The following is a 27,659-nucleotide window of genomic DNA, read 5'->3' on the forward strand; positions in this document are numbered from 1 at the left end:
TTCCAGTTCCACTAAAGTAAACAACTGTGCCAAAATGCAGAAATTTTACAAAATTTTATTTTTAGCTTAGTTATTGTTAACTATGATGGAAAAAAATAGACTTTGCAATATTCTAATTGCTGAGCAAGACTGAATTCAAATTGTACAGCCCATAGAATGAAATCAAGTTAAAAGTGGGAGACAATATGATGTTCATTGCTTGGTACTCAGTAAAAATGATGAGATCATATTTACATTTTATGTTAAGGATCACGTAAAGGCATTGTCATTCCCTGCACTGTCTTTCACTGAGTGAATGTAAAATAAACTCTTATTTTCAGTAATCTGGAGCTAACAGCAAAAAGAGATTTCTATCGGCAGGATTGCTACTAAAACATTTTACTAGAACTCAGACCAATGTATAATTCAACAATCCTTGCCAAAAAAACACAACTGCTTCATGCTACAAGCACCACGTTTTACAAAATTCAGACTTCAATTTCAATAGTGATGCCAAAAAAAATGGTAGCCTTGAGATATCATATGAATGGGAAATAGATAAATCAGTGCAGATAATTAAAATTATACATCCTTACCAAACTTATTACCTTGCAATTTCAAATCACAGTACTTTTAAATGAATCAAGCTATTTACCTTGAACCAGGGTGTAAGATGCATCTACTGAAGAAAGATTAGTGGTGACAGTAACATCATCCTCTCTGTTGGAAGTTTCAATGTCAATATTGATTGACTTCTCCATTTCTCGATGCAAACTGGTTACAACACCAGTGGGACGAGTCAAATTTGTCAGTCGTCCTTCACTGTCATAACTAAGTGCAAATAAATGATATCAGGTCAACCTACAAGTCACATCTTCAACCATCAATGAAGTACAGATGGAACCAGAAACACAGGAGTGAGTTACACAGAGAACTAAACACTTGGAACTGAGCAACACGAGAGTAATGATATTTAGGATTGCTGAGCATATTAAAATGTTTTTCATCTTCACAAAGATTGATGGATATGAAGAAGTGAGTTACACAGACAATTCATGCTCCTTTTAAAACTGTATTGGGAAAAATGGAGCGACATATTATGATTTATAATGTGTATGTGTCGTGATTTTTATACCATGTGCTGTTCCATTTACATCGCTGAGCTGCAAGTCACGGGTGTTGTAGTTTCAATGATTATATTCCAATTGACAATCCGTATAAAGTCTGACATAAAACTGGTTTGTGATAGTGAAAGTCTAATATTTCAGAGAATTAATTGCACCTTGAATTGTGCATTACAATGTAATCTGCAAGGGTTTCTCAATGCTTAGGTGTTATTTCCTCAATGACTTTAATGTGCCAGTACTACCCCACTCCCTCACCCACCCCCTTCCTTCTCTCTTCCCAGACTGACTTTTTCTATCAACACAATATTTTGTGTCTCACATTCACAGGAAAGTATTGTTGAAAAATTTCTTCAAATTACAGTTAATACATTTCTGACAGATACAAAGCGAGTTGTCACAAACTGATATGATCAGAAACATTCTTACCTATTTTTCTTCAAAATATAAATGATGCAGTTCTTGGGAAGAAAATCTAAAATGTTCGATTTTCAAAGAACAATTTAATTCAAGCTAATAAACCCCCTTTATTACAAAACTCATGTGTTCAAATATTAGGCCACTTCACCAGATGTTGTAGACTGAATGTAATACTCATTATTCTAGCTTTACTGATTTTACTTCAAATGTCATCCAAACCTATCCATCTGCATTCATTAGCATACTAATCATTAAACTAATTAAAGCAAATGAGATTACCAAATGGAAGTGTGGCCCATTCATATTTTAACAAAATTAAACATTACCCATTATATGTAGTGTTGTTTTCACAGGCTGGTTTCTGTAATCCAGCATGAGATATGGTGGAAACCCAGGAGTTAAGAAAATCCTATGGATAATCACGTGCAACTGTCACACACTTCACACTTCTGCACGAACATGTACTCAATAAGTAAATAAATCTTACTCAAAGAAAGTTGTCCAACCAATGTCATCTGTTTTAGTTGCCAGGAGGCCACTATTCCCGTTGTAAGTAAACACAACCAGCTCTTGATTCTGGATAGACACCATCTTTAGTCCGCCGTTAGCATCAATGGTCAGAGAACACACATGGTTATCTGACATCAGCAAATGCCGTGGCACTCCATTGCTATCCCTTCGGATCTTTAACGTGTTTCCATTGTTGTCAGTTACTTCCACAATGTCATTCTCTGGACTGTAGGAGAAATTATATATGTAATCACCAGTGATGAGACTCATTGTATACTGGTGTAGCCCATCTGAATTGAAAACATACAGCTCCTGCTCAGCTGCTGAAGCAACCTCGTAGAAGCTCATTGAGTTCATCTGTGGCTTGTTTCGATTAACTGCTCGGATGCGGATGTTCCCCAGGTCCGCTATGTAGACAGTTCCATCAGGTGAGACAGCCAGTGATGATGGAGAGTTCAGCTTTGCATCTGTGGCGTACCCATCATCGCCTGAGAAGCAGTCACAGTTGACGTCATTCTTGCAGTCACAGTCCGATGCCATCCCTGCCAAGAGGGAGATTTCCCCATTGGTTGTCACTTGCCGGACACGGTTTATCTTCTTCTCATCAGTTTCTGCAATGTAAAGTATGCCAGTGTGGGAGACAGCAATGGCACTGGCAGACTCCAGTGCTGAGTGTATGGCCAGCTTGCTGAGAGAATAATCAATGCCAGGAACCTGACAGTGCATAGGTCGGCCAGCTATAATGCTGACCTGGTGGTTCTCAGTAATCCGCAGAATGACATTATTTTCCAAGACATAAAGAGAATTATCGATTGGGTTGATGGCAAGATTAGTTGGCCACTCTAATCGTACCTAAGTAGAGGAAAATGGGAATTTGCTGCATTGAATGTGGTAGTTTAAGCAAAAATAATTAATTTCAATGAAAAGGCATTATATGGCTTACATGGCTTTTAAGGTAATTTGTCTCTTTTTATTGCATACTATAGTTGGGTAGATATTTGACAAAATGAATTTAAATTTGAATGGGAGTCTTCTAGACTAAGAGCAGAACTTCCTGAATGGTCCCACTAAATGACACTCTCTGGGCCCTGTAATAGCTGTTGCTGTTCACTCCCCACTGAGAGAGGAATTTTGTAAAACAGTCTCCTTTCAGATCATACAAAAATATTTTTGCAACTTTTCCTCAATTTCTCAGGTAATATCACGTAAGTTATGAGACATGGTTTTCTCCATTACAGAGGTCATTCATTCCCTTTTATGATATGACTTCTATAGTTGATCAACCACCCCTGTATCATATTCTAAGATGAAACTATAACATACTTCCTACGTAGAGGGTTAAACCATTTTTAGACTACATCTCTGTGCATCCTCAAAATCACATTAGATGATGCCAACTTCAATTGTAGCGGCTTCTTTCTTATAATAGTTTTTGAATTTTTAGTTTCAATGGAATCATTAAAAACGGCTTATAATTTTAGTCTAAAAATGTTGACAAGATCAGACTTTGCACATGGCCACTTTAAATGCCAATCTTAAATTAAGTTGCATTGAAATGAATGCAAAATGTGCAGTTATATTCAGTCTGGTAATGCTCTACCTAACTAGGGTATTAAATTAAGGACTGCCAGATTGATTTAATAAATCCTATGGAAGACAGATATTGCCTTTTCGATAAGATTTTACCTGGCTTACATCCATGCTGGAATCACAGCTCAGAGGACGAATAGCTGTCAAGTCATTGGAACCAAGCAACGTTGAAATAATTCCATTTTGGTCGACTTTCCTAATCATAGTTGCATCCACAAAGTACATTAATCCATTCTTGTCCACTGCGATGCCTGTGAAGAGAGCAAGAACAATTAGGACTGAGGGAAGTATCTCCAACTGGACAGAATATTGGCCTTTCAAGACCCATGTTCAAATTCCATGCAAATAGCCCCACTTCTTTAAAAAGTTAGATATTCTTAATCCTTTCCCTGGAAGGAATAAATCCATAGGGCAGAACTGCTCAGTAGAAACACCAGTTTATTTATGCTGGCACTTTCAGTCAAGGATGTCACCAGGATGGCTGATGTGTGAACCTTCACAGTGATGCTGCAGATGGTAAATTTTTGAGACAGATGCTGACATGCTGGTGGGGTATTGTGGAGGGATTTCTATCCTGGTATTGACCATTTTTCAGCTTGGGATTTATTATACTGTTATAAGAAGGGCAAATTGAAAATATTCAAATCCCCAACATTGACTTATGTCACCTTGATCAGCATAAGCAAAAAAACAATTGGAACCATTACAGCACCTCATACTGACAGATGCCGGAGAAACAATGATAATGAATTATCCAACAGATTCTGTTTGAGTGCTAATTAAAGCCAGGGCAGAATGTTTTAATTATCTCGATATATTCCAAAATCCCACTGTGAACTCAATAGATCATGCACAACTGACACTAATATATGGCCAAAGATTAGCTGTTTCTGTTCTACTTTCTACTTAATCCTCATACTGAGAAATGACTGACTTGTTCTGCTTCTTAATGCTGTCCTTAAAAGCTCCTAAATGGAGTCATTGATTGACAACCAACTGGTGAAATCTTTGATTTTCCTCAACTATTTATCTTTTTTAAAATAGCTATTTCTATTTAATAGAATCCATATTGGTTTGCCAAAAAGTTCCTGAGTTACAAAAGTGGAGTCATAGCACTAAGACAATGAAACAGGCCCTTTGGCCCATCTAGTCCATGCCAAACAATTATTCTGCTTAGTCCCATCACCGTGCTCCTGATTCATTGCCCTTCATACCCCTCCCATCCATATACTTAAACAAGTTTCTCTTAAAAGCTGAAATCAAACCCACATCCACCACTTATTTTGAACATACATATTTCTACTGTAATTATGCAACAGTTCCCAGCTTCTTGATTACTTTTCCTCAATCTGTACTCGAGAATAAATTTTGTTTGACGTGGAAGAGTTTTCTTCCCTCCTGTGCAAAGAATCCAAGTAATTTTTAAAGATTAAATTCTTTATCCTCCTCATATTTAAAATCTTATGTAGTATTGGGCTATCCTTTTGAAATTTCATTTTATTTAAAAATGCTGGTCATTAAGTAGTTTCTAAACAATTCTTAGATGTAAGAAGGATTAGAAAAGAGAGAAATTATTTAAAAAGACTATGGATCATCTGAAAATGATTTTCTAAGAATTTTAACAACATTAGTTTATTATATTTGTGTTCTTAAAACTGTCAGAATCGAGATAATTTCTTAATTTACTGGAATTCACAATATTATAAAGAACTGGGTATACTGAGGATGATAATCCACGAGAATTCTTTATCACCTGTTACTAATTAATCTGTGCAAACCTCTTAGCTCACTTACAGTTCACGTACAGATTATATATTTCGATACTATTCAAGTTAAAGACTGGCCTAGATTTTACTGTGACATTTATGGCAAAACCCATGAGTAGTTACCTTCAGAACTTATGTATTGACACAGTTGTAAAGTTCAAAAAAATCTAAAGCTCCTGTTAGTAATTTTACATCTTTTTAGGCTGCACTGTTTACTACCTTATCAGATGTAATTAACTGAATTCACTTACACTCGCCTGAATCTGCTACTTACATTGCCGTACCCCTAAAACACCCTGAAAATCCTGTGCTAACTGGCCTGGCTAAGTGAGTTCAGTCTATAATCACTTAATAATAACCAAGGAAGAAAAATGAGCTTATATAAGTCTATTCAGATTAATTTTGCAATGTGAATTTTTAAGTAATGTGCTTGGCCATAAATACTGCTTTGTATCCAAAGCAAAGAATGAATATTTTTAATGCAATTTGTAAACTTGTCTCCTGAGTATTTCTAAATATATAGGTTTTATAAAATACATTCTTTTCAGCTTAAATAAAATTTTATTTGGGATATTCTGCATCTACCTTAATCCTATACTGTATGTATATTTCAATCTTTAGTTTGCATTCTGTATGATATTCATCATATTAGTTATATCTTATGCAATGTTCCCTCTGAGCTGTGCGGGTATGCAGAGGCGCAGTAACTAAAATGCTCCAGTGCAAATAACCTTTGTTACCGCCCAGCTGGAATTTTCTTTTATATAGTGTTTTATTAAGGTGACGCACAGTTTTCAGGCTGTGTAAACATTTACTGGTCAGAGCAATGGCTGGTCCACGCAGCAGTAAAAAACAATTAGAGGGAATATTGGTATTGTGCTTACTAGATTAGGGTATGGCATTTATGAGTCTTTTTAATCTGATTGGTTGCTCAAGCAGCTTGAAGATATTACAGCCACTTGTGTCATGGACTTTTTAAGCTGATGCCTAGAAGCAGCATCAGAAAAGGGGATGTTCTCAATACACAGACTATTAGATCTCAACAGATTGAGCAGTTTGGGCCTGTTCTCACTGGAATTTAGAAGAATGAGAAGTGATACAATGAAAACATATCTGATCTGACAAGGTGAATGCTAAGTACAGGCCATCTATGGGTAACGAATTGGTTCCATTTTCATAAATGTCCATAAATCGATTTGGTTCATAGGTTAATATGGTAACCATACATCTACACTATTGTAATGAATGGCATCAAAGCCGATAAGAATAATAAGAAAGATCAATTTCTAGAAATAGAGACAGACAGGAAACTAGTTTTCCCAATCATAGGAATGAACATATGTCTGTATGTCAGACTTTTGAATTTGATACTATTATGTGAGGTTCTTTGTATGTAGGGGTGTTCATAAGTGGGGCATTCTTAAACTGGGGTTAGCCTGTAAATGTCTCCCTTTATGGATAATTGAGTACCATGGGTTTTAGTCCCAGGATATTGAGGTCACTCATTGAAAGGGAAGAAGAGGAATGTTTTTCATTCATAAGATTATGAACCTTTGAGGGCTGTCAAACTTGAATATTTGAATATATTCAAGGTAGGCATGTTTTTAGACTATATGGCTTGAGGAGCTATATAGCCTACTCATACTTCTCATGCTCTTATGAATACCAGGTCATCAACCTTTTTTAGACATTTCATTGTGTAAATAATTTATTTAATATTCGTTTTTGGGATCAGGCCATTGGCACTCAGGGTGGTAGTTATTGGCCTTGCAATGGTGGCTGTGAACTGAACTAATAGCACTTCAGAGGTAATTTAAAAGTCAAACACTTATCGTGAATCTAGAGTCACATGTGGGCTTGACCCAGTAAGGAGAATAAAAATTTTACCCCTTAAAGGAATTAATGAACTATATAGATTTACAATAATCAAGATTTATTCATGGTCATCATGAACGAGACTCATTGGCGTTTTTTCCCAAATTCAGGGTTAGATTAGATTAGATTATGAGGACATGCAGTCCTCTTTTATTATAATTTGGTAATGCATGCATTAAGAAATGATACAATTTGTTCCTCCAATTTGTTATCAACTGAACTTAAAATCCACAGATGATATAGTGGGATTTGACTTCAAAAGTAACCTATCTTGTACTCTTTTCACTCTGCTGACCTTCTTATTCTGGTTTCTTTCTCCTTCCTTTCCAGTCTTAATGAAGGGTTTGGCCCAAAACAGCCACTTTTTATTCCTCTCCATAGATGCTGCCTGACCTGTTGAGTTCTTTGAGCATTTTGTGTGTATACCCTGGATTTCCAGTATCTGAGGAATCTCTTGTGTTAATAATTAATTTTCCCAATAACAGTTCACTGTATCAAGTCCTTCTACACAAATAGTTTCCGAAGCAAGCAGCTGATATTTTCGCAAACACGAGAAAATCTGCAGCTGCTGGAAGTTCAAGCAACACACACAAAATGCTGGTGGAACGCAGCAGGCCAGGCAGCATCTATAGGAAGAAGTACAGTCGATGTTTCGGGCCGAGACCCTTCGTCAGGACTAACTGAAAGAAGAGATATTTTCTCTCACTTTTGTAATTGGGCAAATGTCTTTGACCTGAAATGTTAACTGTTTCTCTTTCCACAGATGTTGCTTGACTGGCTGAGTGTTTCCAATATTTACCAGCTCTATTCTATATTAACTTGTTGTCTGTTTTCAGCAGACCTAGTGAAATGCAGACTCTTATTAAATTAATTATTTCTCAAATTCTGTTTTGCAGTCCTCTCCCTTATAGCCCCTTGAAACAGATGAATGTCAGAAACTCAGAACCCAAGAGCTGAGCACATAATTATGTTGTGAGCTTGTGGGGGGGCATGTAATTTTTCAGGGTGAAACTGACTGTTTAACCACTGCCATTCAAACATTGCTCCAGGAGGACCAGAACCTTGTCGTAGGGTTCGGAGGCTTGCATGCCCCAATGGCCTGGAAACCGATGTTGGCTGGAGTCAGTGCCTTGTGCTTTGGCTGTTGCTAGGGTCATCCATGCTAAGCAGGTCAAAGGGTAAGAGGCCAGACTAAGAGTGGTCACTGGTCCTCCAGGTTTAGGGGTTCAGCTCGGGGCTAACAACCCTGACTGGTCAAAAGAAAATTGTTACTGAAACAACAATAAAGATTCCTTCTACATGGCCGAGGGTAGACAGAATTGGAGAATCTTTATTTCTGCCCTAAACACCAGCGGTGTAATGGGCAATTAATAATTAATTAATTAAAACATTACCGCTGGACTGAACGACTACCAAGAATGAAATTGAAATTGCGGCCTTGCCAGGAGTCAGGAGAAACGACAGATGAGTGCAACCGTTATGTGTAATAAGAACGTATAGTTATATGCACAGGCAAACACCATTTGTTTAAAGTGTTCTTCCAAAAAGAGTCAAATTTAAAGTTTTGTCATTGACACTCAAATCAACAACATGAATTTCAGAAAAAGCACCGGCAAAAAGAAGGTAAGTTGACAATGACACCGAGAAGACTCTTTCAAATGAAATACCTCTGGGGCTCATCAGCGTAGCCTCGACTGCCTTCCCCCCATCACCGCATCTGGCTTCATCAAAAGGCAAGCACTGTTCTCCAGTCCCTGCTACCACCTCTGAGTTGGAAGCAAGATCCCTTGCTCCATCAAGAGATTTAACACGGATGATCTGACGACTATTTGTGTCCGACACATACAATGCCCCTGTGACAGGATCTACTGCCATGAAGTATTTATGGGCAGGGTTGTTGCTTTAAAATGAAAGGAAAGCAGAAATTAGGTTGTGATTCTATTTCCAAAGGTACAAGCACATCTGCAGCAATAGTTTTGGGAAAATAGCTTTAAATGCATATCCAGGAAACACTGTGACACATCCTACTTTCTTCCAATAGTACAATATCAGGATAACACCCTTTACTGTACAACATTACATCTCAGTTTTTATATTAGCCATCCTATGCTCTATGAATAAATCCATCATGAAAATTAACGTCAGTTTTATTTGATTTATGAAGTTGTGCCCACACTAACTTGATGAATATCTGTCTATTTCATACATCAGTCTGTCCTCCACAGGCCTGGAGTGGTGGTTCTGTGGTTCTGTCACTTTAATCTCCCAACAAAATTCTAAGTACATGCATCAAAGTTTGAGTACTAGCTTAAGTTATGACCCAAATTTGAGGTGATATAATTTATGTATCACTCTGATTATTTCATTACGACATGCCATTTTCGCAACAAGATGCTAATACACTTTTAAATGAGATTGAAGATCTCAGCGAGAAACTAAATTCTATTTAAATTGAGTTTAGATCTGAAATTCTGATTCGTGCTCATTTATGATTTGAAACTAGCTTTTGATTTGAAGCAATTGAGCTGGATTAATCAACAATCAAGTCTTAAAAATGGGGAGGCCAGTAGTACAACTAATATTACAGTTTTTCTTTAAAGTAATTGGTGGAACCTATTTTCTTCACAAGAACAAATTCTACAGGTTGTTACATAGTTGATATAATGAATACGCAGTTTAGACACCAAATTCCTCAGAATATCACCATGTCCTTTATTGTCCTTATTTGAACATTCTGAATTGATATTTTTTACTGGCAATTGCCTGTTCCTTTAATTTTTTTTTAACTATTTTCATAGAGGTCTTCTTGCTTCAGGACTCTCCATATGTTACACAAATAATGAAGCATAAATAATGTCTCAAGATAACAGATGATGATATATCAATACTGCTGCAGATGTAAGTTTTATTCAAGGAGTCTAATTAAAAGACTTGCCATTTTTTCTATTGTTGGCCATTTATAATTTTCTCTATATTTAAGATTCTTGCAGATTGAAGAACTATTTTCTAATAAAATCTCAAAGTTATATCCACGATATTTCACTCCACAAGGGCATGGTGCCAATTTTATAAAAGTTGCATTCAAAAGACTAAACAATATAATTAGTTCAATAAAATAATAGAATTGATATTAATTTATAAATACTGTAATAGAGACAGTAGCTCTATGGGTAAGTACTATCGGTTAATCACAAATAGTAAATAAATATGTCTACGTGACCTCCCTGTAGATACATTCTAAGAATATACTTTCAACATGGCTACACACTCCTTCATGTAGCACTAGGAACTCTACACTTTATTTATTTCCTCACCGCTTATCTTGCCTCTTCCTTCATCGCTCCAGATGTGATGGAAGCCTTGCCAGAGTAATTTACCAGCAATATCAGCCATTTTCCAGTCTCCAAACTAAATGCCCATTATTCAGGAACAATCTGGATTTACTGTGAGTATTGGCTATTTAATCAGAGGACCAACAAAGCTAAATTTGATTCTACAAGCGCCCAGAGCTGAAACAGTTCAAGCAAGGGGTTGCTTGACAGTGATTCGAAAGAGGATTTGATCTGAGGTTGTGGAATAAAATTAATGCTGCCAGAGTTGAGAGCAACTAACTCAATATAACCTGAAACACTCACGGGTCACCTCCTCTCTGCCTAATACTGATAAATCAGATGGGCTATTGCCCTATACTCTATTAAATAAAGCAGACCAATCAAAGACAGTTCAGTTCATTTCTAGCTCAGTCAAGCACTTAACAATGCTTAAGGGCATCTTTAAATCAGGTAGAGAGGTGGTTGCCCTTAGGCACAGCGTTGAAAATCCAAGGTTTGAATTGAATCCCACTAGTCTGACTGAACTGGCAAGAGAACACTCTGCAAGACTTAGCATCATCCTTCTCATGTACAAATTGGGGTCCATGACATCGTCAGAAACAGAACATGTTGGAAATACTGAGCAAGTCAGGTAGCATTCTTTGGAGAGGGAACCAAACTTAATGCTTCAGGTGGCCAATCAATCATCAAAACTACTCGTGGTATGAGGTCATTGACCTGAGATATTAACTTTGTTTCTCTCCTCCTCAGGTGTTGCATAACTTGGTGAATATCCCTAGCACTTACTGTTTTGTATTAGTGATTCCAGTATTTTTATTTATTTATTGAGAAACAGCACAGAATCGGCCTTTCCAGCCCTCCAAGCTGCACCAGCAGCAACCCACCGTTTAACCCTAGCCTAATCAAGGGACAAGTCACAATCGCCAATTAACCTAACAACCGGTATGTCTTTAGATTGCGAGAGGAAACCAGAGCACCCAGAGAAAACCTAGGCAGTCACGGGGAGAATATACAAACTCCTTACAGGCAGCCGTGGGAATTAAACCTGGGTCGCTGGTACTGTAAAGCATTGTGCTAACCACTACACTGCTGTGTCACCCCACAGTAATATCTACATTTTTTTTGATTTTCACAACATCACATCTGATTACTATTTTAACTAGTAGCTTGTGCAGGAATCCAAGTTTTTTTTCATAAAACTGAGCAATATTAGTAACTTTAATTCTAGAGCACAAAGGGAGGAATTGTTAGGTGCAAGTAAACGGCACCATGGAAGGTTAATAATTCTAGTCTATAGATTTATTGCTTTCCAACCCTAATGAGAGGAAACACGAGGAGTGACTGGGAGAGTCGGATTGGAAATCATTGTAGAAAGACATAGAAGGAATGAGAGGAGAAAAATACAATAAAAACATGCACCTTTCACAACATTAGGGCATTTGGAAGTTTTATAATACTAATGTGATTAACCAATTTCTCTTTTCGTTCAGTTGCATTATCTGATTCTAAACGGATGAAGGATTTAATAGAATTGATGGCGAAATGGGAAGAAAAGGATATCTGGCCTGGCTAAATGAGTTCAGTCTATAATTATTTAATAATAACAAAGGAAGAAAAATGAGCTTATACAAGTCTATTCAGATTCATTTTGCAAAACACAAAACAGCCAATGAATTACTTTTGAAGCTTGTAGGTAAAAGAAATAGTCAACAGGCATGCAGCAAAGCCTCGCAAACAGCAATGGGATAAATAATCAACCAACTCGTTTTGGTGTTGTTGATTAATAAATAAAATGCAAAGCAAAATTTGACACTGAGCTATCCATGCTAATATGAGTAAAAGCTTGTTCAACAAGGTTAATGAAATTCTTAAAGGAAGGAAGACATGTAGAGAGATTTTGGGAAGAAATTACAAAGGCTGGCTCCTTTGTACCTAAAAGAATTGTTCTTATTGCTATGCAGTTCATTTCAGAGATACCCAGGAAACAGAAATTAGAAGAGTACATATTTCTCAGAGGATTGATAGGCTGGATCATACTAATTTAGAAGGAACAAGATCAGAGATTCTTGAAAACCAGGCTGAGAATTTTAAAGTGATAGCATTGCATACCCAGGAGGCAATGCTCAACACTGAATGGCAGACAAACAGAATTGCTGCAATACACACACAAAATGCTGGAGGATCTGAGCAGGCCAGGCAGCATCTATGGAAAAGTGTAAACAGTCGACATTTCAGGCTGAATCCCTTCATCATTTTGTGTGTTGCTTGGATTTCCATCACTTGCAGAGAATTGCTGCACCATGATTCCAGTCTCAAGTTCCAAAAGGATAAAGCAGGCAAGCAGACCAGGATTCATGAAAGAAGTGCAAGGAGTAACGCCAGATCTAACATATAGAGAGGTTTTGAGGAAAGAGAAGCAGAATAAAAAGTGTAGAGGTAATAAGGTAGAAGGGCTGAAGTGTGTGTACCTCAATGCAAGAAGCATCAGGAACAAAGGTGATGAACTGAGAGCTTGGATACATACATGGAATTATGATGTAGTGGTCATTACAGAGACTTGGCTGGCACCAGGGCAGGAATGGATTCTCAATATTCCTGGATTTCAGTGCTTTAAGTGGGATGGGGAGGGGAGGAGGGGTGGCATTACTCATCAGGGATACTATTACAGCTACAGAAAGGGTGAGTAATGTAGCAGAATCCTCTTTTGAGTCAGTATGGGTGGAAGTCAGGAACAGGAAGGGAGCAGTTACTCTATTGGGAGTATTCTATAGGCCCCCTGGTAGCAGCAGAGATACCGAGGAACAGATTGGGAGGCAGATTTTGGAAAGGTGCAAAAATAACAGGGTTAACTTCCCTAACATTGATTGGCACCTGATTAGTTTGTTAAGTGTGTCCAGGACAGATTCCTGTCACAGTATGTTGACAGGCTGACCAGGGGGAATGCCATACTAGATCTAGTATTAGGTAACGAACCGGGTCAGGTCACAGATCTCTCAGTGGGTGAGCATCTGGGGGACAGTGACCACCGCTCCCTGGCCTTTAGCATTATCATGGAAAAGGATAGAATCAGAGAGGAAAGGAAAATTTTTAATTGGGGAAGCATAAATTATGAGGCTATAAGGCTAGAACTTGCAGGTGTGAATTGGGATGATGTTTTTGCAGGGAAATGTACTATGGACATGTGGTCGATGTTTAGAGATCTCCTGCAGGATGTTAGGGATAAATTTGTCCCGGTGAGGAAGATAAAGAATGGTAGGGTGAAGGAACCATGGGTGACAAGTGAAGTGGAAAATCTAGTCAGGTGGAAGAAGGCAGCATACATGAGGTTTAGGAAGCAAGGGTCTATTAAGGAATATAGGGTAGCAAGAAAGGAGCTTAAGAAGGGGCTGAGAAGAGCAAGAAGGGGTCATGAGAAGGCCTTGGCGAGTAGGGTAAAGTAAAACCCCAAGGTATTCTTCAATCATGTGAAGAACAAAAGGATGACAGGAGTGAATGTAGAACCGATTAAAGATAAAAGTGGGAAGATGTGCCTGGCGGCTGTGGAAGTGAGCGAGGTCCTCAATGAATACTTCTCTTCGGTATTCACCAATGAGAGGGAACTTGATGATGGTGAGGACAATATGAGTGAGGTTGATGTTCTGGAGCATGTTGATATTAAGGAAGAGAAGGTGTTGGACTTGTTAAAATACATTAGGACGGATAAGTCCCTGGGGCCTGACAGAATATTCCCCATGAGGCGAGGGAAGAGATTGCTGAGCCTCTGGCTAGGATCTTTATGTTCTTGTTGTCCACAGGAATGATACCGGAGGACTGGAGGGAAGCAAATGTTGTCCCCTTGTTCAAAAAAGGTGGTAGGGATAGTCCGGGTAATTATAGACCAGTGAGCCTTACGTCTGTGGTGGGAAAGCTGTTGGAAAAGATTCTTAGAGATAGGATCTATGGGCATTTAGAGAATCATAGTCTGATTAGGGACAGTCAGCATGGCTTTGTGAAGGGCAGATTGTGTCTAACAAGCCTGATAGAGTTCTTTGAGGAGGTGATCAGGCATACAGATGAGGGTAGTGCAGTTGATGTGATCTACATGGATTTTCGTAAGGCATTTGACAAGGTTCCACTTGGTAGGCTTATTCAGAAAGTCAGAAGGCATGGGATCCAGGGAAGTTTGGCCAGGTGGATTCAGAATTGGCTTACCTGCAGAAGGCAGAGGGTCTTGGTGAAGGGAGTACATTCAGATTGGAGGGTTGTGGCTAGTGGTGTCCCACAACGATCTGTTCTGGGACCTCTACTTTTCATAATTTTTATTAACGACCTGCATGTAGGGGTAGAAGGGTGGGTTGGCAAGTTTGCAGACGATATAAAGGTTGGTGGTGTTGTAGATAGTGTAGAGGATTGTCGAAAATTGCAGAGGGACATTGATAGGATGCAGAAGTGGGCTGAGAAGTGGCAGATGGAGTTCAATCCAGAGAAGTGTGAGGTTGTACACTTTGGAAGGACAAACTCCAAGGCAGAGTACAAAGTAAATGGCAGGATACTTGGTAGTGTGGGAGAGCAGAGGGATCTGGGGATACATGTCCACAGATCCCTGAAAGTTGCCTCACAGGTAGATCGGGTAGTTAAGAAAGCTTATGGGGTGTTAGCTTTCATAAGTCGAGGGATAGAGTTTAATAGTCGCGAGGTAATGTTGCAGCTCTATAAAACTCTGGTTAGGCCACACTTGGAGTACTGTGTCAAGTTCTGGTCACCTCACTATAGGAAGGATGTGGAAGCATTGGAAAGGGTACAGAGGAGATTTACCAGGATGCTGCCTGGTTTAGAGAGTATGGATTATGATCAGAGATTAAGGGAGCTAGGGCTTTACTCTTTGGAGAGAAGGAGGATGACAGGAGACATGAAAGAGCTGTACAAGAAAATAAGAGGAATAGATAGAGTGGATAGCCAGCACCTCTTCTCCAGGGCACCATTGCTCAATACAAGAGGACATGGCTTTAAGGTAAGGGGTGGGAAGTTCAAGGGGGATTGAAGGCTTTTTACTCAGAGAGTGGTTGGTGCGTGGAATGCACTGCCTGAGTCAGTGGTGGAGGCAGATACACTAGTGAAGTTTAAGAGATTACTAGACAGGTATATGGAGGAATTTAAGGTGGGGGGTTATATGGGAGGCAGGGTTTGAGGGTCGGCACAACATTGTGGGCCTAAGGGCCTGTACTGTGCTATACTATTCTATCTATTTTCTATCTATCTGAAACAGTCAAGTCCAGAGGTGATAAATTATTGGTGTGTGGTTCAGAGCCAGATAAATTGAGATTCGAGTAGAATTAGGTGATGATGCAGAGAGGAATAAAAATGAACTCATCTTCATCTTGGGATCAATAACCATGCAGAGGTTTGGTCTTTCATAATCTCTCTTTTCTGCTGTGGAGATGTAAGGAGTTTGTAGCAAGGGAAGAGATTCTCTCTTTCCAGAGTGCTTTGCTTCCCAATGGATAAGTAAACAATATTGATAAAACAGAGGCATCTAGAGGCGAGGAGGAGCTCAGTATTGTCAATGAACATAAGGAAACTGAAAAAAACATCCATTGCACACAAATACCAGGAAACGATTATTTTCAACATTAGAAAGTCTGACATCTTCCCTGATGTTAAACTAAATTCATCTTGCTTGGGCCCTAGCCATCTATATTGTGAGGAGGTTCAGTGTCATCCAGAAACATAAAGAACCAAGTCACATGAATGCAGCAGCTAAAGGGAGAGAGTGAACAGCCAGAAGTCTTGGTATGCATTGGTACCAATGGCATAGGTAGAAAAAGGGAGGAGGTCCTAAAGAGAGAATTCAGGGAGTTGGGTAGGAAGCTGAAAAGCAGGACCTCCAGGGTAGTAATCTCAGGATTGCTACCTGTGCCATGTGCTAACGAGCACAAGAATAGCATGATCAGGAATATTAATGCATGGCTGACAGACTGGTGCAGGGGACAGGGCTTGGGGTTTCTGGAGCACTGGGGCCTCTTCTGGGCCTATACAGAAAGGACGGGTTACACCTGAACCCCAAGGCATCCAATATCCTAGCAGGCAGGTTTAATAGAGCTGTTAGGGAGGGTTTAAACTAATTTGGCAGGGGAGAATGATAGAGCTGAGGAAGGGGAAAACAGAACTAAATCAAAGATAGCATGCAACAGAGATGATAGAAAGGACAGGCAGGAGATGAGGCATAATCACAGCCAGTGGGATGAGTTACAGGGCAATAAAGCCATGGTGCAGTTAAAACAGAAAGCAACAAATACTGGGCTGAAAGTGTTATATTTGAATTCACGCAGCATAAGAAGTAAAATGGACGAACTTGAAATTCAGCTACAGATTGGCAAGTATGATGATGTGGCCATCTCTGAAACTTGGCTAAAGGATGGCTGCCACTGGGAGCTGAATGTCCAAGTGTGTTGGAAAGATAGGCTGGTAGGCAGAGGGGGTGGTGTGGTCCTGTGATTAAGAAATAATATTAAATCATTAGAAAGGGATAACATAGGATTGGAAGGTGTAGAGTCCCTATGGGTTGAGTTAAGAAATGGCAAGGATGACAGGACCCTAATGGCAGTGTATACAGGCGTCCAAACAGCAGTCAGGATGTGGATTACAAATTACAGCAGGAGATAGAAAAGGCATATCAGAAGGGCAATGTCATGATAATCATTGGGGATTTTAACATGAAAGTGGATTGAGAAAACCGGGTCGGTACTGGACCAAAAGAGAGAGAATTTGTTGAATGTCTAAGGGATGACTTTTTAGAACAGCTTGTTGTTGAGCCCACTAGGGGATTGGCTGTGCAGTACTGGGCATTGTGCAATGATCTGGAAGTGATAGCAGAGCTTAAGGTTAAGGAACCCTTAGGGTACAGTGATCACAATATGATCGAGTTCACTTTGAACTTTGAGAAGGAGAAACTAAATTCCCATGTGTCAGTATTTCAGTGGAATAAAGGAAATTATAATGGCATGAGAGGGGCAAGGTTGACTGGAAAGAGACACTAGCAGGGAGGACAACAGAGCAGAAGTGGCTGGAGTTTCTGCGAAAAATGAGGGAAGTGCAAGACAGATATATTCCAAATAAGAAGAAATTTTTGAATGGAAGAAGGACACTACTGTGCCTGACAAGTGAAGTCAGAGCCAAAGTAAAAGCAAAAGAGAGGGCATACAATGAAGCCAAAGCTAGTGGGATGATAGAGGATTGGGAAGTTTTTAAAAACTTGCAGAAGGGAACTAAGAAGGTCATTAGGAAGGAAAAGATGGATTATGAAAAGAAGCTGGTGACTAATATCAAAGAAGATACTAAAAGCTTTTTTAAGTATATAAAGAGTAAAAGAGAGTTGAGGGTAGATATAGGACCAATAGAAAATGACGCCGGAGATATTGTAATGAGAGAAGCAGAGATAGCAGAGCAACTGAATGCGTATTTTGCATCAGTCTGCACAGTGCAAGACATCTGCAGTATACCGGACATTCAAGAGTGTCGGAAGTGAAGTATGTGCAGTGAAAATTATGACTGAGAAAGTGCTCAGGAAGCTTAATGGTCTGAGGGTGGATAAATCCTGGACCTGATGGAATGCACCATCGGGTTCTGAAGAAAGTAGCTGGAGAGATTGCGGAGGCATTAACAATGATCTTTCAAGAATCGATAGATTCTGGCATTGTACTGGATGAGTGGAAAATTACAAATGTTATTCCGGTATTTAAGAAGGGTGGGAGGCAGAAAAAAGGAAACTATAGACCTGTTAGCCTAACATCAGTGGTCGGAAAGTTGCTGGAATCGATAATTATGGATGAGATTATGGAGTACCTGGAGGCACATGACAAGATAGGCCAAAGCCAGCATGGTTTCCTGAAAAGAAAATCCTGCCTGACTAACCTACTGCAATTTTTAGAGGAAATTACAAGCAGTGTAGACAAAGGAGATGCAGTGGACGTGGTGTACTTGGATTTTCAGAAGGCTTTTGACAATGTGCCGCACATGAGGCTGCTTAGCAAGATAAGAGCCCATGGAATTACAGGGAGTTACTAGCATGGGTGGAGCATTGGTTGATCGGCTGAAAGCAGAGAGTGGGAATAAAGGGATCCTATTCTGGCTGGCTGCCAGTTACCAGTGGAGTTCCACAGGGTTCGGTGTTGGGACCACTGTTTTGTACGATGTATGTCAATGATTTTGACTATGGGATTAATGGATTTGTGGCTAAATTTGCCGATGATACAAAGATAAGTGGAGGAGCGGGTAGTGCTGAGGAAACAGGGAGCCTGCAGAGAGACTTAGATAGTTCAGGTGAATGGGCAAAGAAGTAGCAAATGAAATACAATGTTGGAAAGTATATGGTCATGCACTTTGGTGGAAGAAATAAATGGGCAGACTACTATTTAGAGAAAATTCAAAACACAGAGATGCAAAGGGCTTGGGAGACCACACTTGGAGTATTGTGTGCAGTTTTGGGCTCCTTATTTTCAGAAAAGATACACTGACATTGGAAGGAGTTCAGAGAAGATTCACGAGAATGATTCCAGGAACGAAAGGGTTACTGCATGAGGAACATCTGGCAGCTCTTGGGCTGTATTCCCTGGAGTTCAGGAGAATGAGTTGGGATTTCATAGAAGTATTCTGAATATTAAAAGGCCTGAACAGATTAGATATGGTAAAGTGATTTCCCATGCTAGGGGAGTCCAGGACAAGAGGGCACAACTTTGGGATTGAAGTACGTCCATTTAGAACAGAGATGTGGAGAAATTAGTCAGAGGGTGGTAAATCTGTGGAATTTATTGCCACGAGTAGCTGTGGAGGCCAAGCCATTGGGTGCATTTAAGGCAGAGATAGATAGGTTCTTGATTAGCCAGGGCATCAAAGGGTATGGGGAGAAGGGAGGGGAGTTAGGATGACTGGATGAATTTGGCCAGCCATGATTGAATGGCGGTGCAGATTCGATGGACCGAATGGCCTACTTCTGGTCCTATATATTATGGTCTTATAAGTGTGGTGGCTTGTGGCTACCTTCAAACTTCCACAGCATACAAACAAGATGTCGAGAATAATGAAATACTCCTCCCCAGGCTCGATGGTTTCAGCTCCAACAATACTCAGGAAGCTCAACACCATCTGGGAAAGAACAGCCTGCGTTAGCCTGATGAACATTGGCTTCTTCCATCATCAGTGTAATATGGATGCTGTGTTTTCCTTCTGTAAGATGCTATGATTTCAACCACTCTTCCAAAACTCATGATTTCAGCAGCTACAATTGTTAAGTGCAGCAAGAGCATTGAACACCACTAACCGAACACTGTCCTTCAAGTTGCTCGCTGTCTTGACCTGGAAGTATATTTTCATGCTTATAGTGGAGTTGAAATCTCGAAAGTGCAACTCCAAAATCATGTGTGAATACCTTAACTGAATGGACTTCAGCAGCTCAAGAACATCTTCTCAAAGGCAAAAGTGAATGGATGTAAAAATTTTGATGCACATAAGTGCATAAATGAACAAATCTCATGCTGTCCCTTCAAATAATTTTCCTGTGGGACGGTATATATGTGAGCATAAGAATGGGGCTACAGATAGATCCTTGGGAGGCAGGCAGAGAGGCCATGACTACTAATTGGTTTACGGCTCAATAGGTAAGACTGAGATTAGGTGAAGAGGATGGTTTAAAAGTCTGCAGGCAGGTCCAAGAAGCATAAGAAGGGATAATGTAATTTAATTACATTTACATAGAGCGCATGAAAAATGATGATTGCCATATGTGATATTGTGTAGATACTGTAAAAAAAACTTCCACTTCAAAATTCTCACCCAGGTTTTCAGTATCTTCCATGGCCCCTTCCTTCCATACACAAAATGATTGGCCTAGCATTAAACAAACTGAGTTGCCTGGCCTCCTCTAGTTCTGATCATGTGACCATTTCTGATTTTAATCAGTCCACTGCTGGTCCCGTGCCATCAAACTGCTAAAATCTGAAATGCTTCCCCAAAATCTCCAAAACACAACCTTTCTTAAAGACACTCTTTAAAACCTCTTTTTTTTTTGCTAAGGGCTTTGGCAAATCATACTAATATTTGCTTATATGGCTCAGTGTCAGATTTTGCTCGATAATGCTGCCTTGGGACATTTTGCAAGGTTAATGGTGACAAAGGAACACAAGTAGTGATAATTCTTGTTGATTCAGTACTGTAACAAAAACTGATTTGAAGGATTCAGACCCGTGTAAGTATAGGCATGGTTTTGGGGACAACATGCTCTTTAGCAAGGAAAGAGATGTTGGAGGCTTGGTGGGCAGAGAGTTGATGAGCGATGAAGGAAGACCTGATGGGAATGTATGAAGAGAGAACTCTTCTGTTGGTCCATTATCAAACCCAGGAAAGGAAAGTGAATTGAAAACTCTTCAGTGAAGTTAGTGTTGAGGGACTCACAGTTAACTTGAGCTTGCATAAAATAGGATGGGAGGCAGGAGAGACACTCGATTGAGAGGCAATTTCAGGATATGGGTGATGATGGAAATTTGAGAGTAAGTTTAGCCAAATCAACTAAGGGAAGGAGGAAGTTAATTGAGGCCTCTCCAAAGTGACAAATAGGTCTGTGAGACCTTTATGATTTCTACTAGAGAAAAATGGCAAAGAAACAGGAAGGGATGTTCAAGAAGCTGCTGTTAAGGAGAGCAAAGATGGTCTAGGTGATTATTCTATTCTACAACAATCCTGGTATAATGACATTCTGGTAAGTAAAACGTTTTGTTTGGTTCAGCAAGATCAGTTTGCAAATGGCAAAACCAATTGTATGTAAGCTGGCATTATTAGGTTCATGGGACTGGCGGTGAAGGTGTACTGCAGGAGACACCAGAACGAAGTGCCTTTATAATAGGAAATGGGATTTCAAAGATGGAGATGATGGATTAGATGAACTCAACAGCCAAGGAAATGTTATGATAAAGATCATAACATCTTATCGAAAGATCTAATGAAAATTGAATGGCACCTTTATGGGGCACACAAATTGTGTATTGTGTGGTGGTCAAAGAGGTCTCCTTTATAGTTTTGGTGCAGTTTTTCCGTGGTATACAAGGCCCAAGGCACTGCATATGACTGAACAACTTTTTAAAATTAATGGCCATTCTCTTCCGTATTTCAGCACTACCGAGCCTCCAGATTTCACAGGGTTAGTTTATGGAGTTGCTTACACAATGGGGACAGGTTGAGGTTGATTCCTAATAGGGATCAATCAATAGGGATCAAGTAAGGAATATGGAGTGTAAAGCACTGAGCCTTAATGTCAGTACAGGGTGTGGGTGGCAGAGAGGCTATGATTGGAAAAGAACTGAATGATCTAGTCGGAGAGTGGTATTAAAAAAAAAGAGATCTTATGTGGGCTTTGTCAGATATGAACCTTGGACTACTGAAGTGCAGAACTTCCCCATTTGAATAATGTCTTTCACATCCACCAGAAAGGTGAGGTGGGCTATCAGTTTGACATCACATGAAAAAAAAGCAACAGCATTCAGTTTCAAAACAACCTACCCAGTTCCTGGAGTGGGGCTCGAAATCCTTGGTTTTGATAATGTTTTGAAGACATGGTATTGTTCCAAAAGGTGGCATTTACTTTGCTTTTTCTACTCTAAGGCTACAGAAAAATTGTCACTGATACAGCCCAGAGGTTCTTCCCTCTTCCCCTCTTGTGCTGATAAACTATAAACTAAACACAAGGACATACACCACTGGCAACTTCTAACCACTGATAGTACTTATTCACAGAATTACCTCTGTCTAAAGTAGATGGAACAGTAATAGGACAAAGAAATGAGACAAGATTATTCTCTCTCAAGAAGACAGGTTAAAGTGATTGGCTTACCTATGTCTAAAATCTTTATTTCTTTGTGGAAAGACAGCAAAAGAGAAAGAGGAACAGGCAAAAATTATCTGAGACATACATTATTACATCATTAATTTATTAAGTGACTGCTGAAGCTCTTAAACACTGACAGATGTGATGGGAAAAAAAGTTACTAAAAATTAAATTTGAGATCGATATCAGCATTGTAGCCAACAATATGTTTGTGGGCCTAATCATATTATCAATGGAATTGGTATGGTGCAATTTTTATATATTTTTTTCCTACTTGACTATAAAGAGTGTGAATGTTTCTGATATGTAAAATATTAAAGCCACATAATTCAGTAAATCAAATTTTTAGCATTATCTTTTGTGCAGAGGGATGCAAATAGCAGTAATGAATTGAAATGTAGATACTGGAGATTTTAGGTCGTTCCAACACTCAATGCAAGACATGTTTGAACAGCTAACAAAAAAAGTGATGTAAAATTAATAGAATGAGAACAAAAATTACCCAACATTGGTAACCATCAAATTTGTTTTCCCTCAGTTCTAGTAGCAGAGGACATCTTATTTATGTATTGACATTTAGCCCACTGCTTCAGCAGTTAATAAGCCCATACAATTTCCAAGTACAGAAAGCCTAAAATGAGTGCAGATATTCGTGCAGTGACATGCAATGTCTACTATTCAAAACTATCTGAATGAGACCTTTCCTTGTTTGGAATCCTTGGCCCCTCTGAGCAGCAATTCAGCAGGCTTCCTATTGCTTATGCATGCATTAAATTTTGAAACTTTCTCTTGTGTTAAGCTATAAATTACCAATACATTTGTAATATACAGGACGTTAAATAAATTTACGAATACATTTGTAATATACAGCATGCTGGAATAAAAGTGAGGATATTTGGTTGAACTAAAAGTGATGAGGCAACTCCTTATTTGTAGAAAGAAAAAGAAATTCTGCAACCGAGGTATCTAGGATCATATAATTCCACTTGAGTGAGCTGGCAAGCTATATTTGGCTTCCTGCTCAGCATAATGTCTGCAACGTGTAGCAGCTCACTCCACGACTACTGCCAATTAAGCCCCTTGACCACCTGCTAGAAGCTATACGTGTGCATCACTAGACAAGAATGGAACTTCACCTTTTCCTTACTTCCTGCAGGGAAGCACCTGCTTCCAACTCAGCATCCACCCTAATGGCATTGTTGAGATCAGAACAGGTTGGCTGAAGGTGAATTGCAAGCACACACTCTACTCCGGAGCATCATACATTGATTCATCAGTGGGTTGGGTCACCACATCATCTTTTCATTTTATAGCCTTTCCTTCTGAGGCATTTTAACAGTCAAATTTCATCATGTCTTCCTAGTATTTGTCAGGACTAATTTGGGGGCGTACAGAATGAAAATAATTGTGATCTAAATTTTGAGAAGAATTTCACTCAAAGGGAAGCCCCTGAGGGAGGAAAGGCATGGATTAACCTTGACTATCACAGTATTTAGGAAAGGGAATATAAGAAAAAGGAGGATATTCTTTATGTTTGTCACAATAAATAATGCTAACTGGACTGCATTAACTACAATAATCTATCACTGATGTTCACAGAGCAACAATGGGTACAGCAGGAATATCCACATCATAACACTCGGAGTCCATCTATCTACTGACCCTCCTATCACTATTTGCTGAGCAAATCATTACCATTATTCTTCGTAGAGGGATGATCCGTGAGATTGGTGAATGAATATGAAAAGATAAGGATATGGCAAAAAAAAACAAGAAGAACTTTTAGTGTTTGAACACCGCCATCACCACCAATGATAGGGTGCATATACGTTTCATAGACAATGTGGTAAATTCAAAACACACAAAATTTTGGAGGAACTCTATCCAAGCTGTTTCACAGATACATCAAAGAAAACTGAAGGTCAATCAAAATGAAATACTGGTAGTAAAAGTGGGATGTTTTTAAGGAATTTTAAAGGAGAAAATGGCAGTAGAGAGTCAAAGAGAGTAGCAGGACAATTAAAGAGAGATGAAGTGCTAACAGGCTAAATGAGGTTACAGGGACAGGGAGGGGAAAGGCATTGGGAAGGTTTAAAAAATGCTGAACATTTTACATCAATCAGAATCAAATATGATTCATTTAGCATAAAGGTAGTGGGTGAATGTAACTATGTGTGAGTTATTGCAAAATATTAAGCATAAATATGTTACAGCCCTGAATGTATTCCGGCCTATGGTGCGTGAAAACTGTGGGGAGGTGTGGGAAATTTAATGAGCTTTTTTGATATTTTGTTTCACTAGCAATGGATCTCACGGTTGATTGCAAAGGAAGTTAACCTACCATAATTTAAAATTTTAATTTAAAATGAAATAATTTGAAAGTGAACTTTAATTCACTAGAAGCTCTAGAAAACAGCACAATGATTTTTTTAAAAGTTAAATTACTTACGTTTCTCAGGAATTTGGTATGTGGTGAATCTCTTTATGATTTGCAGAAAACTGGATGAATGAAGAATTGTAATGGGAATTGAGACTCTTGCAATTATAGTGAAGCCAATTTTCTACATAATTTTGTTTGCAGAGATAAGGTACTAGTTAGCTGTCAGCAATGAAGCAGAACACAATGTTGAATTTCCTGATGGATAGACATCTAGAATTATCTTGAAATTAACTCTTTTGGGGAAAAACTCATGAATTGAAAATCACTTATTAAACATTATAAGACTAAAGATAAATATCATTTCAATGCCGTAGACATCTTAGTTGGAGGAGAGTCTTCGGACAATGAACCTATGCTTCTGAGTATCCATTGTTTTAAATTACTGTAGCTGCTGATTGATTTGATAGTTCACTGAACATTGTGTCTGATAAATTGGAATTACTGCTGTGGCCAAAGTAGAGTTTGTGGAAGTGAGTTGATATGGAATGTTTGGTATGCTGTTTTCATGGGACTTTTGTTGTCAAGGCAGATGATAGAGGACAGTTCTAATTAGCAAAAAAAAAAAAATGCCTTTTTTATTATCTCTGGACAAGGATTTAAAAGTCAGTGGGTTAATTAAATAAATGACTAACATTTTAATACCAGAGATGAATAGTAAAAACAATTTGTAACAAGTAGGAAAACATTGTGAAATGAACCGTAGACTCCTTTGACTATTCACCTATGTTCTAGATATGATCAAATAGATATGATATATTCAGTCACAGTGTTCTAACCAATATTGCAACAAACAAAGAATCTCCAGGCAACAGTGATTTATGATCGTGTCTCCTACCTCAGCTCGAGGATACTGGTGACATTCTTGGCAGGGAAAACACGTCTAATAAAGTTGAAATCTCCAACGTACAGACTGCCATCTACTCCAACAGCCAAAGCCACAGGGGCCAGGAGTTTGTTTCCTTCAGCAAGACCATTGCAGCTGGGACACGTGATGCTCCGCCTGCGCCCATTTCCCATGATGCTGCTGATCACTGCAGGCTGCTGGGACAGAAACTGGTTTTCTCCATTTCCTTTGTGCAAGACGCCTGAAATAACAGACCACGTCGGCATTAACACACAGAAAATGCTGGGGGAACTTAGCAAGATAGGCAGCATTTATGGAGGGGAATAAACAGTCAAATTTCAGACCAAGACTCTTCCTTAGGACTGGAAAGGAAGGGAGAGGAAGCCAGAATAAGAAGCTGTGTGTGGGGTGGAGGGGGGGGGGAGGGTTGTGGGAAGGTGTAGAAGATGGCAAACTATAGGTGAGACCAGGTGTGGGGGTAAGTGGGAAGGTGTGTGGGGAGGGAGGGGGAGATGAATTAAGAATCTGGGAGAGTCCAGATAGAAGAGGTAAAGAACTGAAGAAGGAGGAATCTATAGGAGAGGACAGTGGACCAGGAAGAAAGGGGGACTAAAAGAAGGTGATGGGCATGTGAGAAGAGAAAGAGAGATAGGACAATCAGAATGAGGAATGAAAAAAGAGAGCACGATGAAGGGGAAAAAGTATTGGAAGTGAGGGAAATTGATGTTCTTGCCATCAAGTTGGAACCTACCCAGATGCAATACGAGGTGTTACTCTCCAGCCATTAATATTTTAACATAAGAACATAGAAACGTAGAAAACCTACAGCACAATACAGGCCCTTCGGCCCACAAAGATGGGCTGAACATGTCCCTACCTTAGAAATTACTAGGCTTACCCATAGCCCTCTATTTTTCTAAGCTCCATGTACCTATCCAACAGTCTCTTAAAAGACCCTATCGTATCCACCTCCACCACCGTTGCCGGCAGCCCATTCCACACACTCAACACTCTGAGTAAAAAAAACTTGCCCCGGACATCTCCTCTGTACCTACTTCCCAGCACCTTAAACCTGTGTCCTCCTGCGCAACCATTTCAGCCCTAGGAAAAAGCCTCTGACTACCTACATTATCAATGCCTGTCATCATCTTATATACTATCAGGTCACCTCTCATCCTCCATCGCTCCAAGGGCACAAAATTTAGCAGACTGAAGGTTGCAAGCAATTGAATACCAGAGAGTGAGGTGTGAATATGAGGAGAGATTAAGTATTGTGGATGTATATTCTCTTGAGTTTAGATGAGTGGAAGGTGATCTCAATAAACTATGCAAAATTCTTGCGGGGTTTGACAGTGTCAGCCGTGGTGAAATTTCCACAGGCTGGACGGTCACCATGTCAAAATAAGTCTGTGCTGATCTTTTTACAAAGCTATACTAGTCCTATTTACATGCATAACAACTGTATCCCTCTGGTCCTCACCAATTTGAAAGTTCCTCCATCATTTTATGTGTATTACCTATTTGAAAGGATTGCATTGCCACAAAGCATATAGAATTAGCTGCTTAAAACCGGCCAACCCACCACTTTTAACATTCAAAGCATGGTGCTTATCCAGTGACCAACCGCCCAGGTTGGATGGATCCAGTTCGTAGCCTTGCAGCAGGGCCGTTCTCTTCTCCCACAGTATAAGGTTTGGACAGGATTCATATTCATATCCGACAGACACTGGAAAAAAATAAAGAAATTCATTATCAATACTTCTGATTTTCATAGTAGTTGTCCTATGTCAGATTTCAACGTGCACTTGTTCTCCCTTTGGTTTGTCTTAACTCAACACATTCATTGGAGGTAACAGGGTAGTGCAGAGGTTTGTGCAACACCATTACAACTTGGAGTCATTCTGGTGCTGTCTGTAGGAGTTTGTACC

General features: G+C 39.4%; 1 protein-coding gene across 4 annotated transcripts in view; it reads right to left on the reverse strand.

The window, feature by feature from the left end:
- Positions 1–27,659, reverse strand: part of tenm2a (teneurin transmembrane protein 2a) — a 588,582-nt gene that overhangs the window by 18,053 nt on the left and 542,870 nt on the right. For 3 of the 4 annotated variants that reach the window (XM_072264025.1, XM_072264023.1, XM_072264021.1), the window contains 6 exons: positions 27,314–27,457; positions 25,723–25,972; positions 8,932–9,164; positions 3,720–3,874; positions 2,011–2,885; positions 635–810 (listed from right to left, as the gene is read on the reverse strand). In XM_072264025.1, coding sequence (XP_072120126.1) covers positions 635–810; positions 2,011–2,885; positions 3,720–3,874; positions 8,932–9,164; positions 25,723–25,972; positions 27,314–27,457 — 1,833 coding nt within the window. The remainder of the gene's footprint in view (positions 1–634; positions 811–2,010; positions 2,886–3,719; positions 3,875–8,931; positions 9,165–25,722; positions 25,973–27,313; positions 27,458–27,659) is intronic. The other variant, XM_072264022.1, reaches the window with a different exon arrangement.

This window comes from Mobula birostris, chromosome 7 (assembly GCF_030028105.1).
Source record: "Mobula birostris isolate sMobBir1 chromosome 7, sMobBir1.hap1, whole genome shotgun sequence".
In the NCBI taxonomy this organism is placed as follows: domain Eukaryota; kingdom Metazoa; phylum Chordata; class Chondrichthyes; order Myliobatiformes; family Myliobatidae; genus Mobula; species Mobula birostris.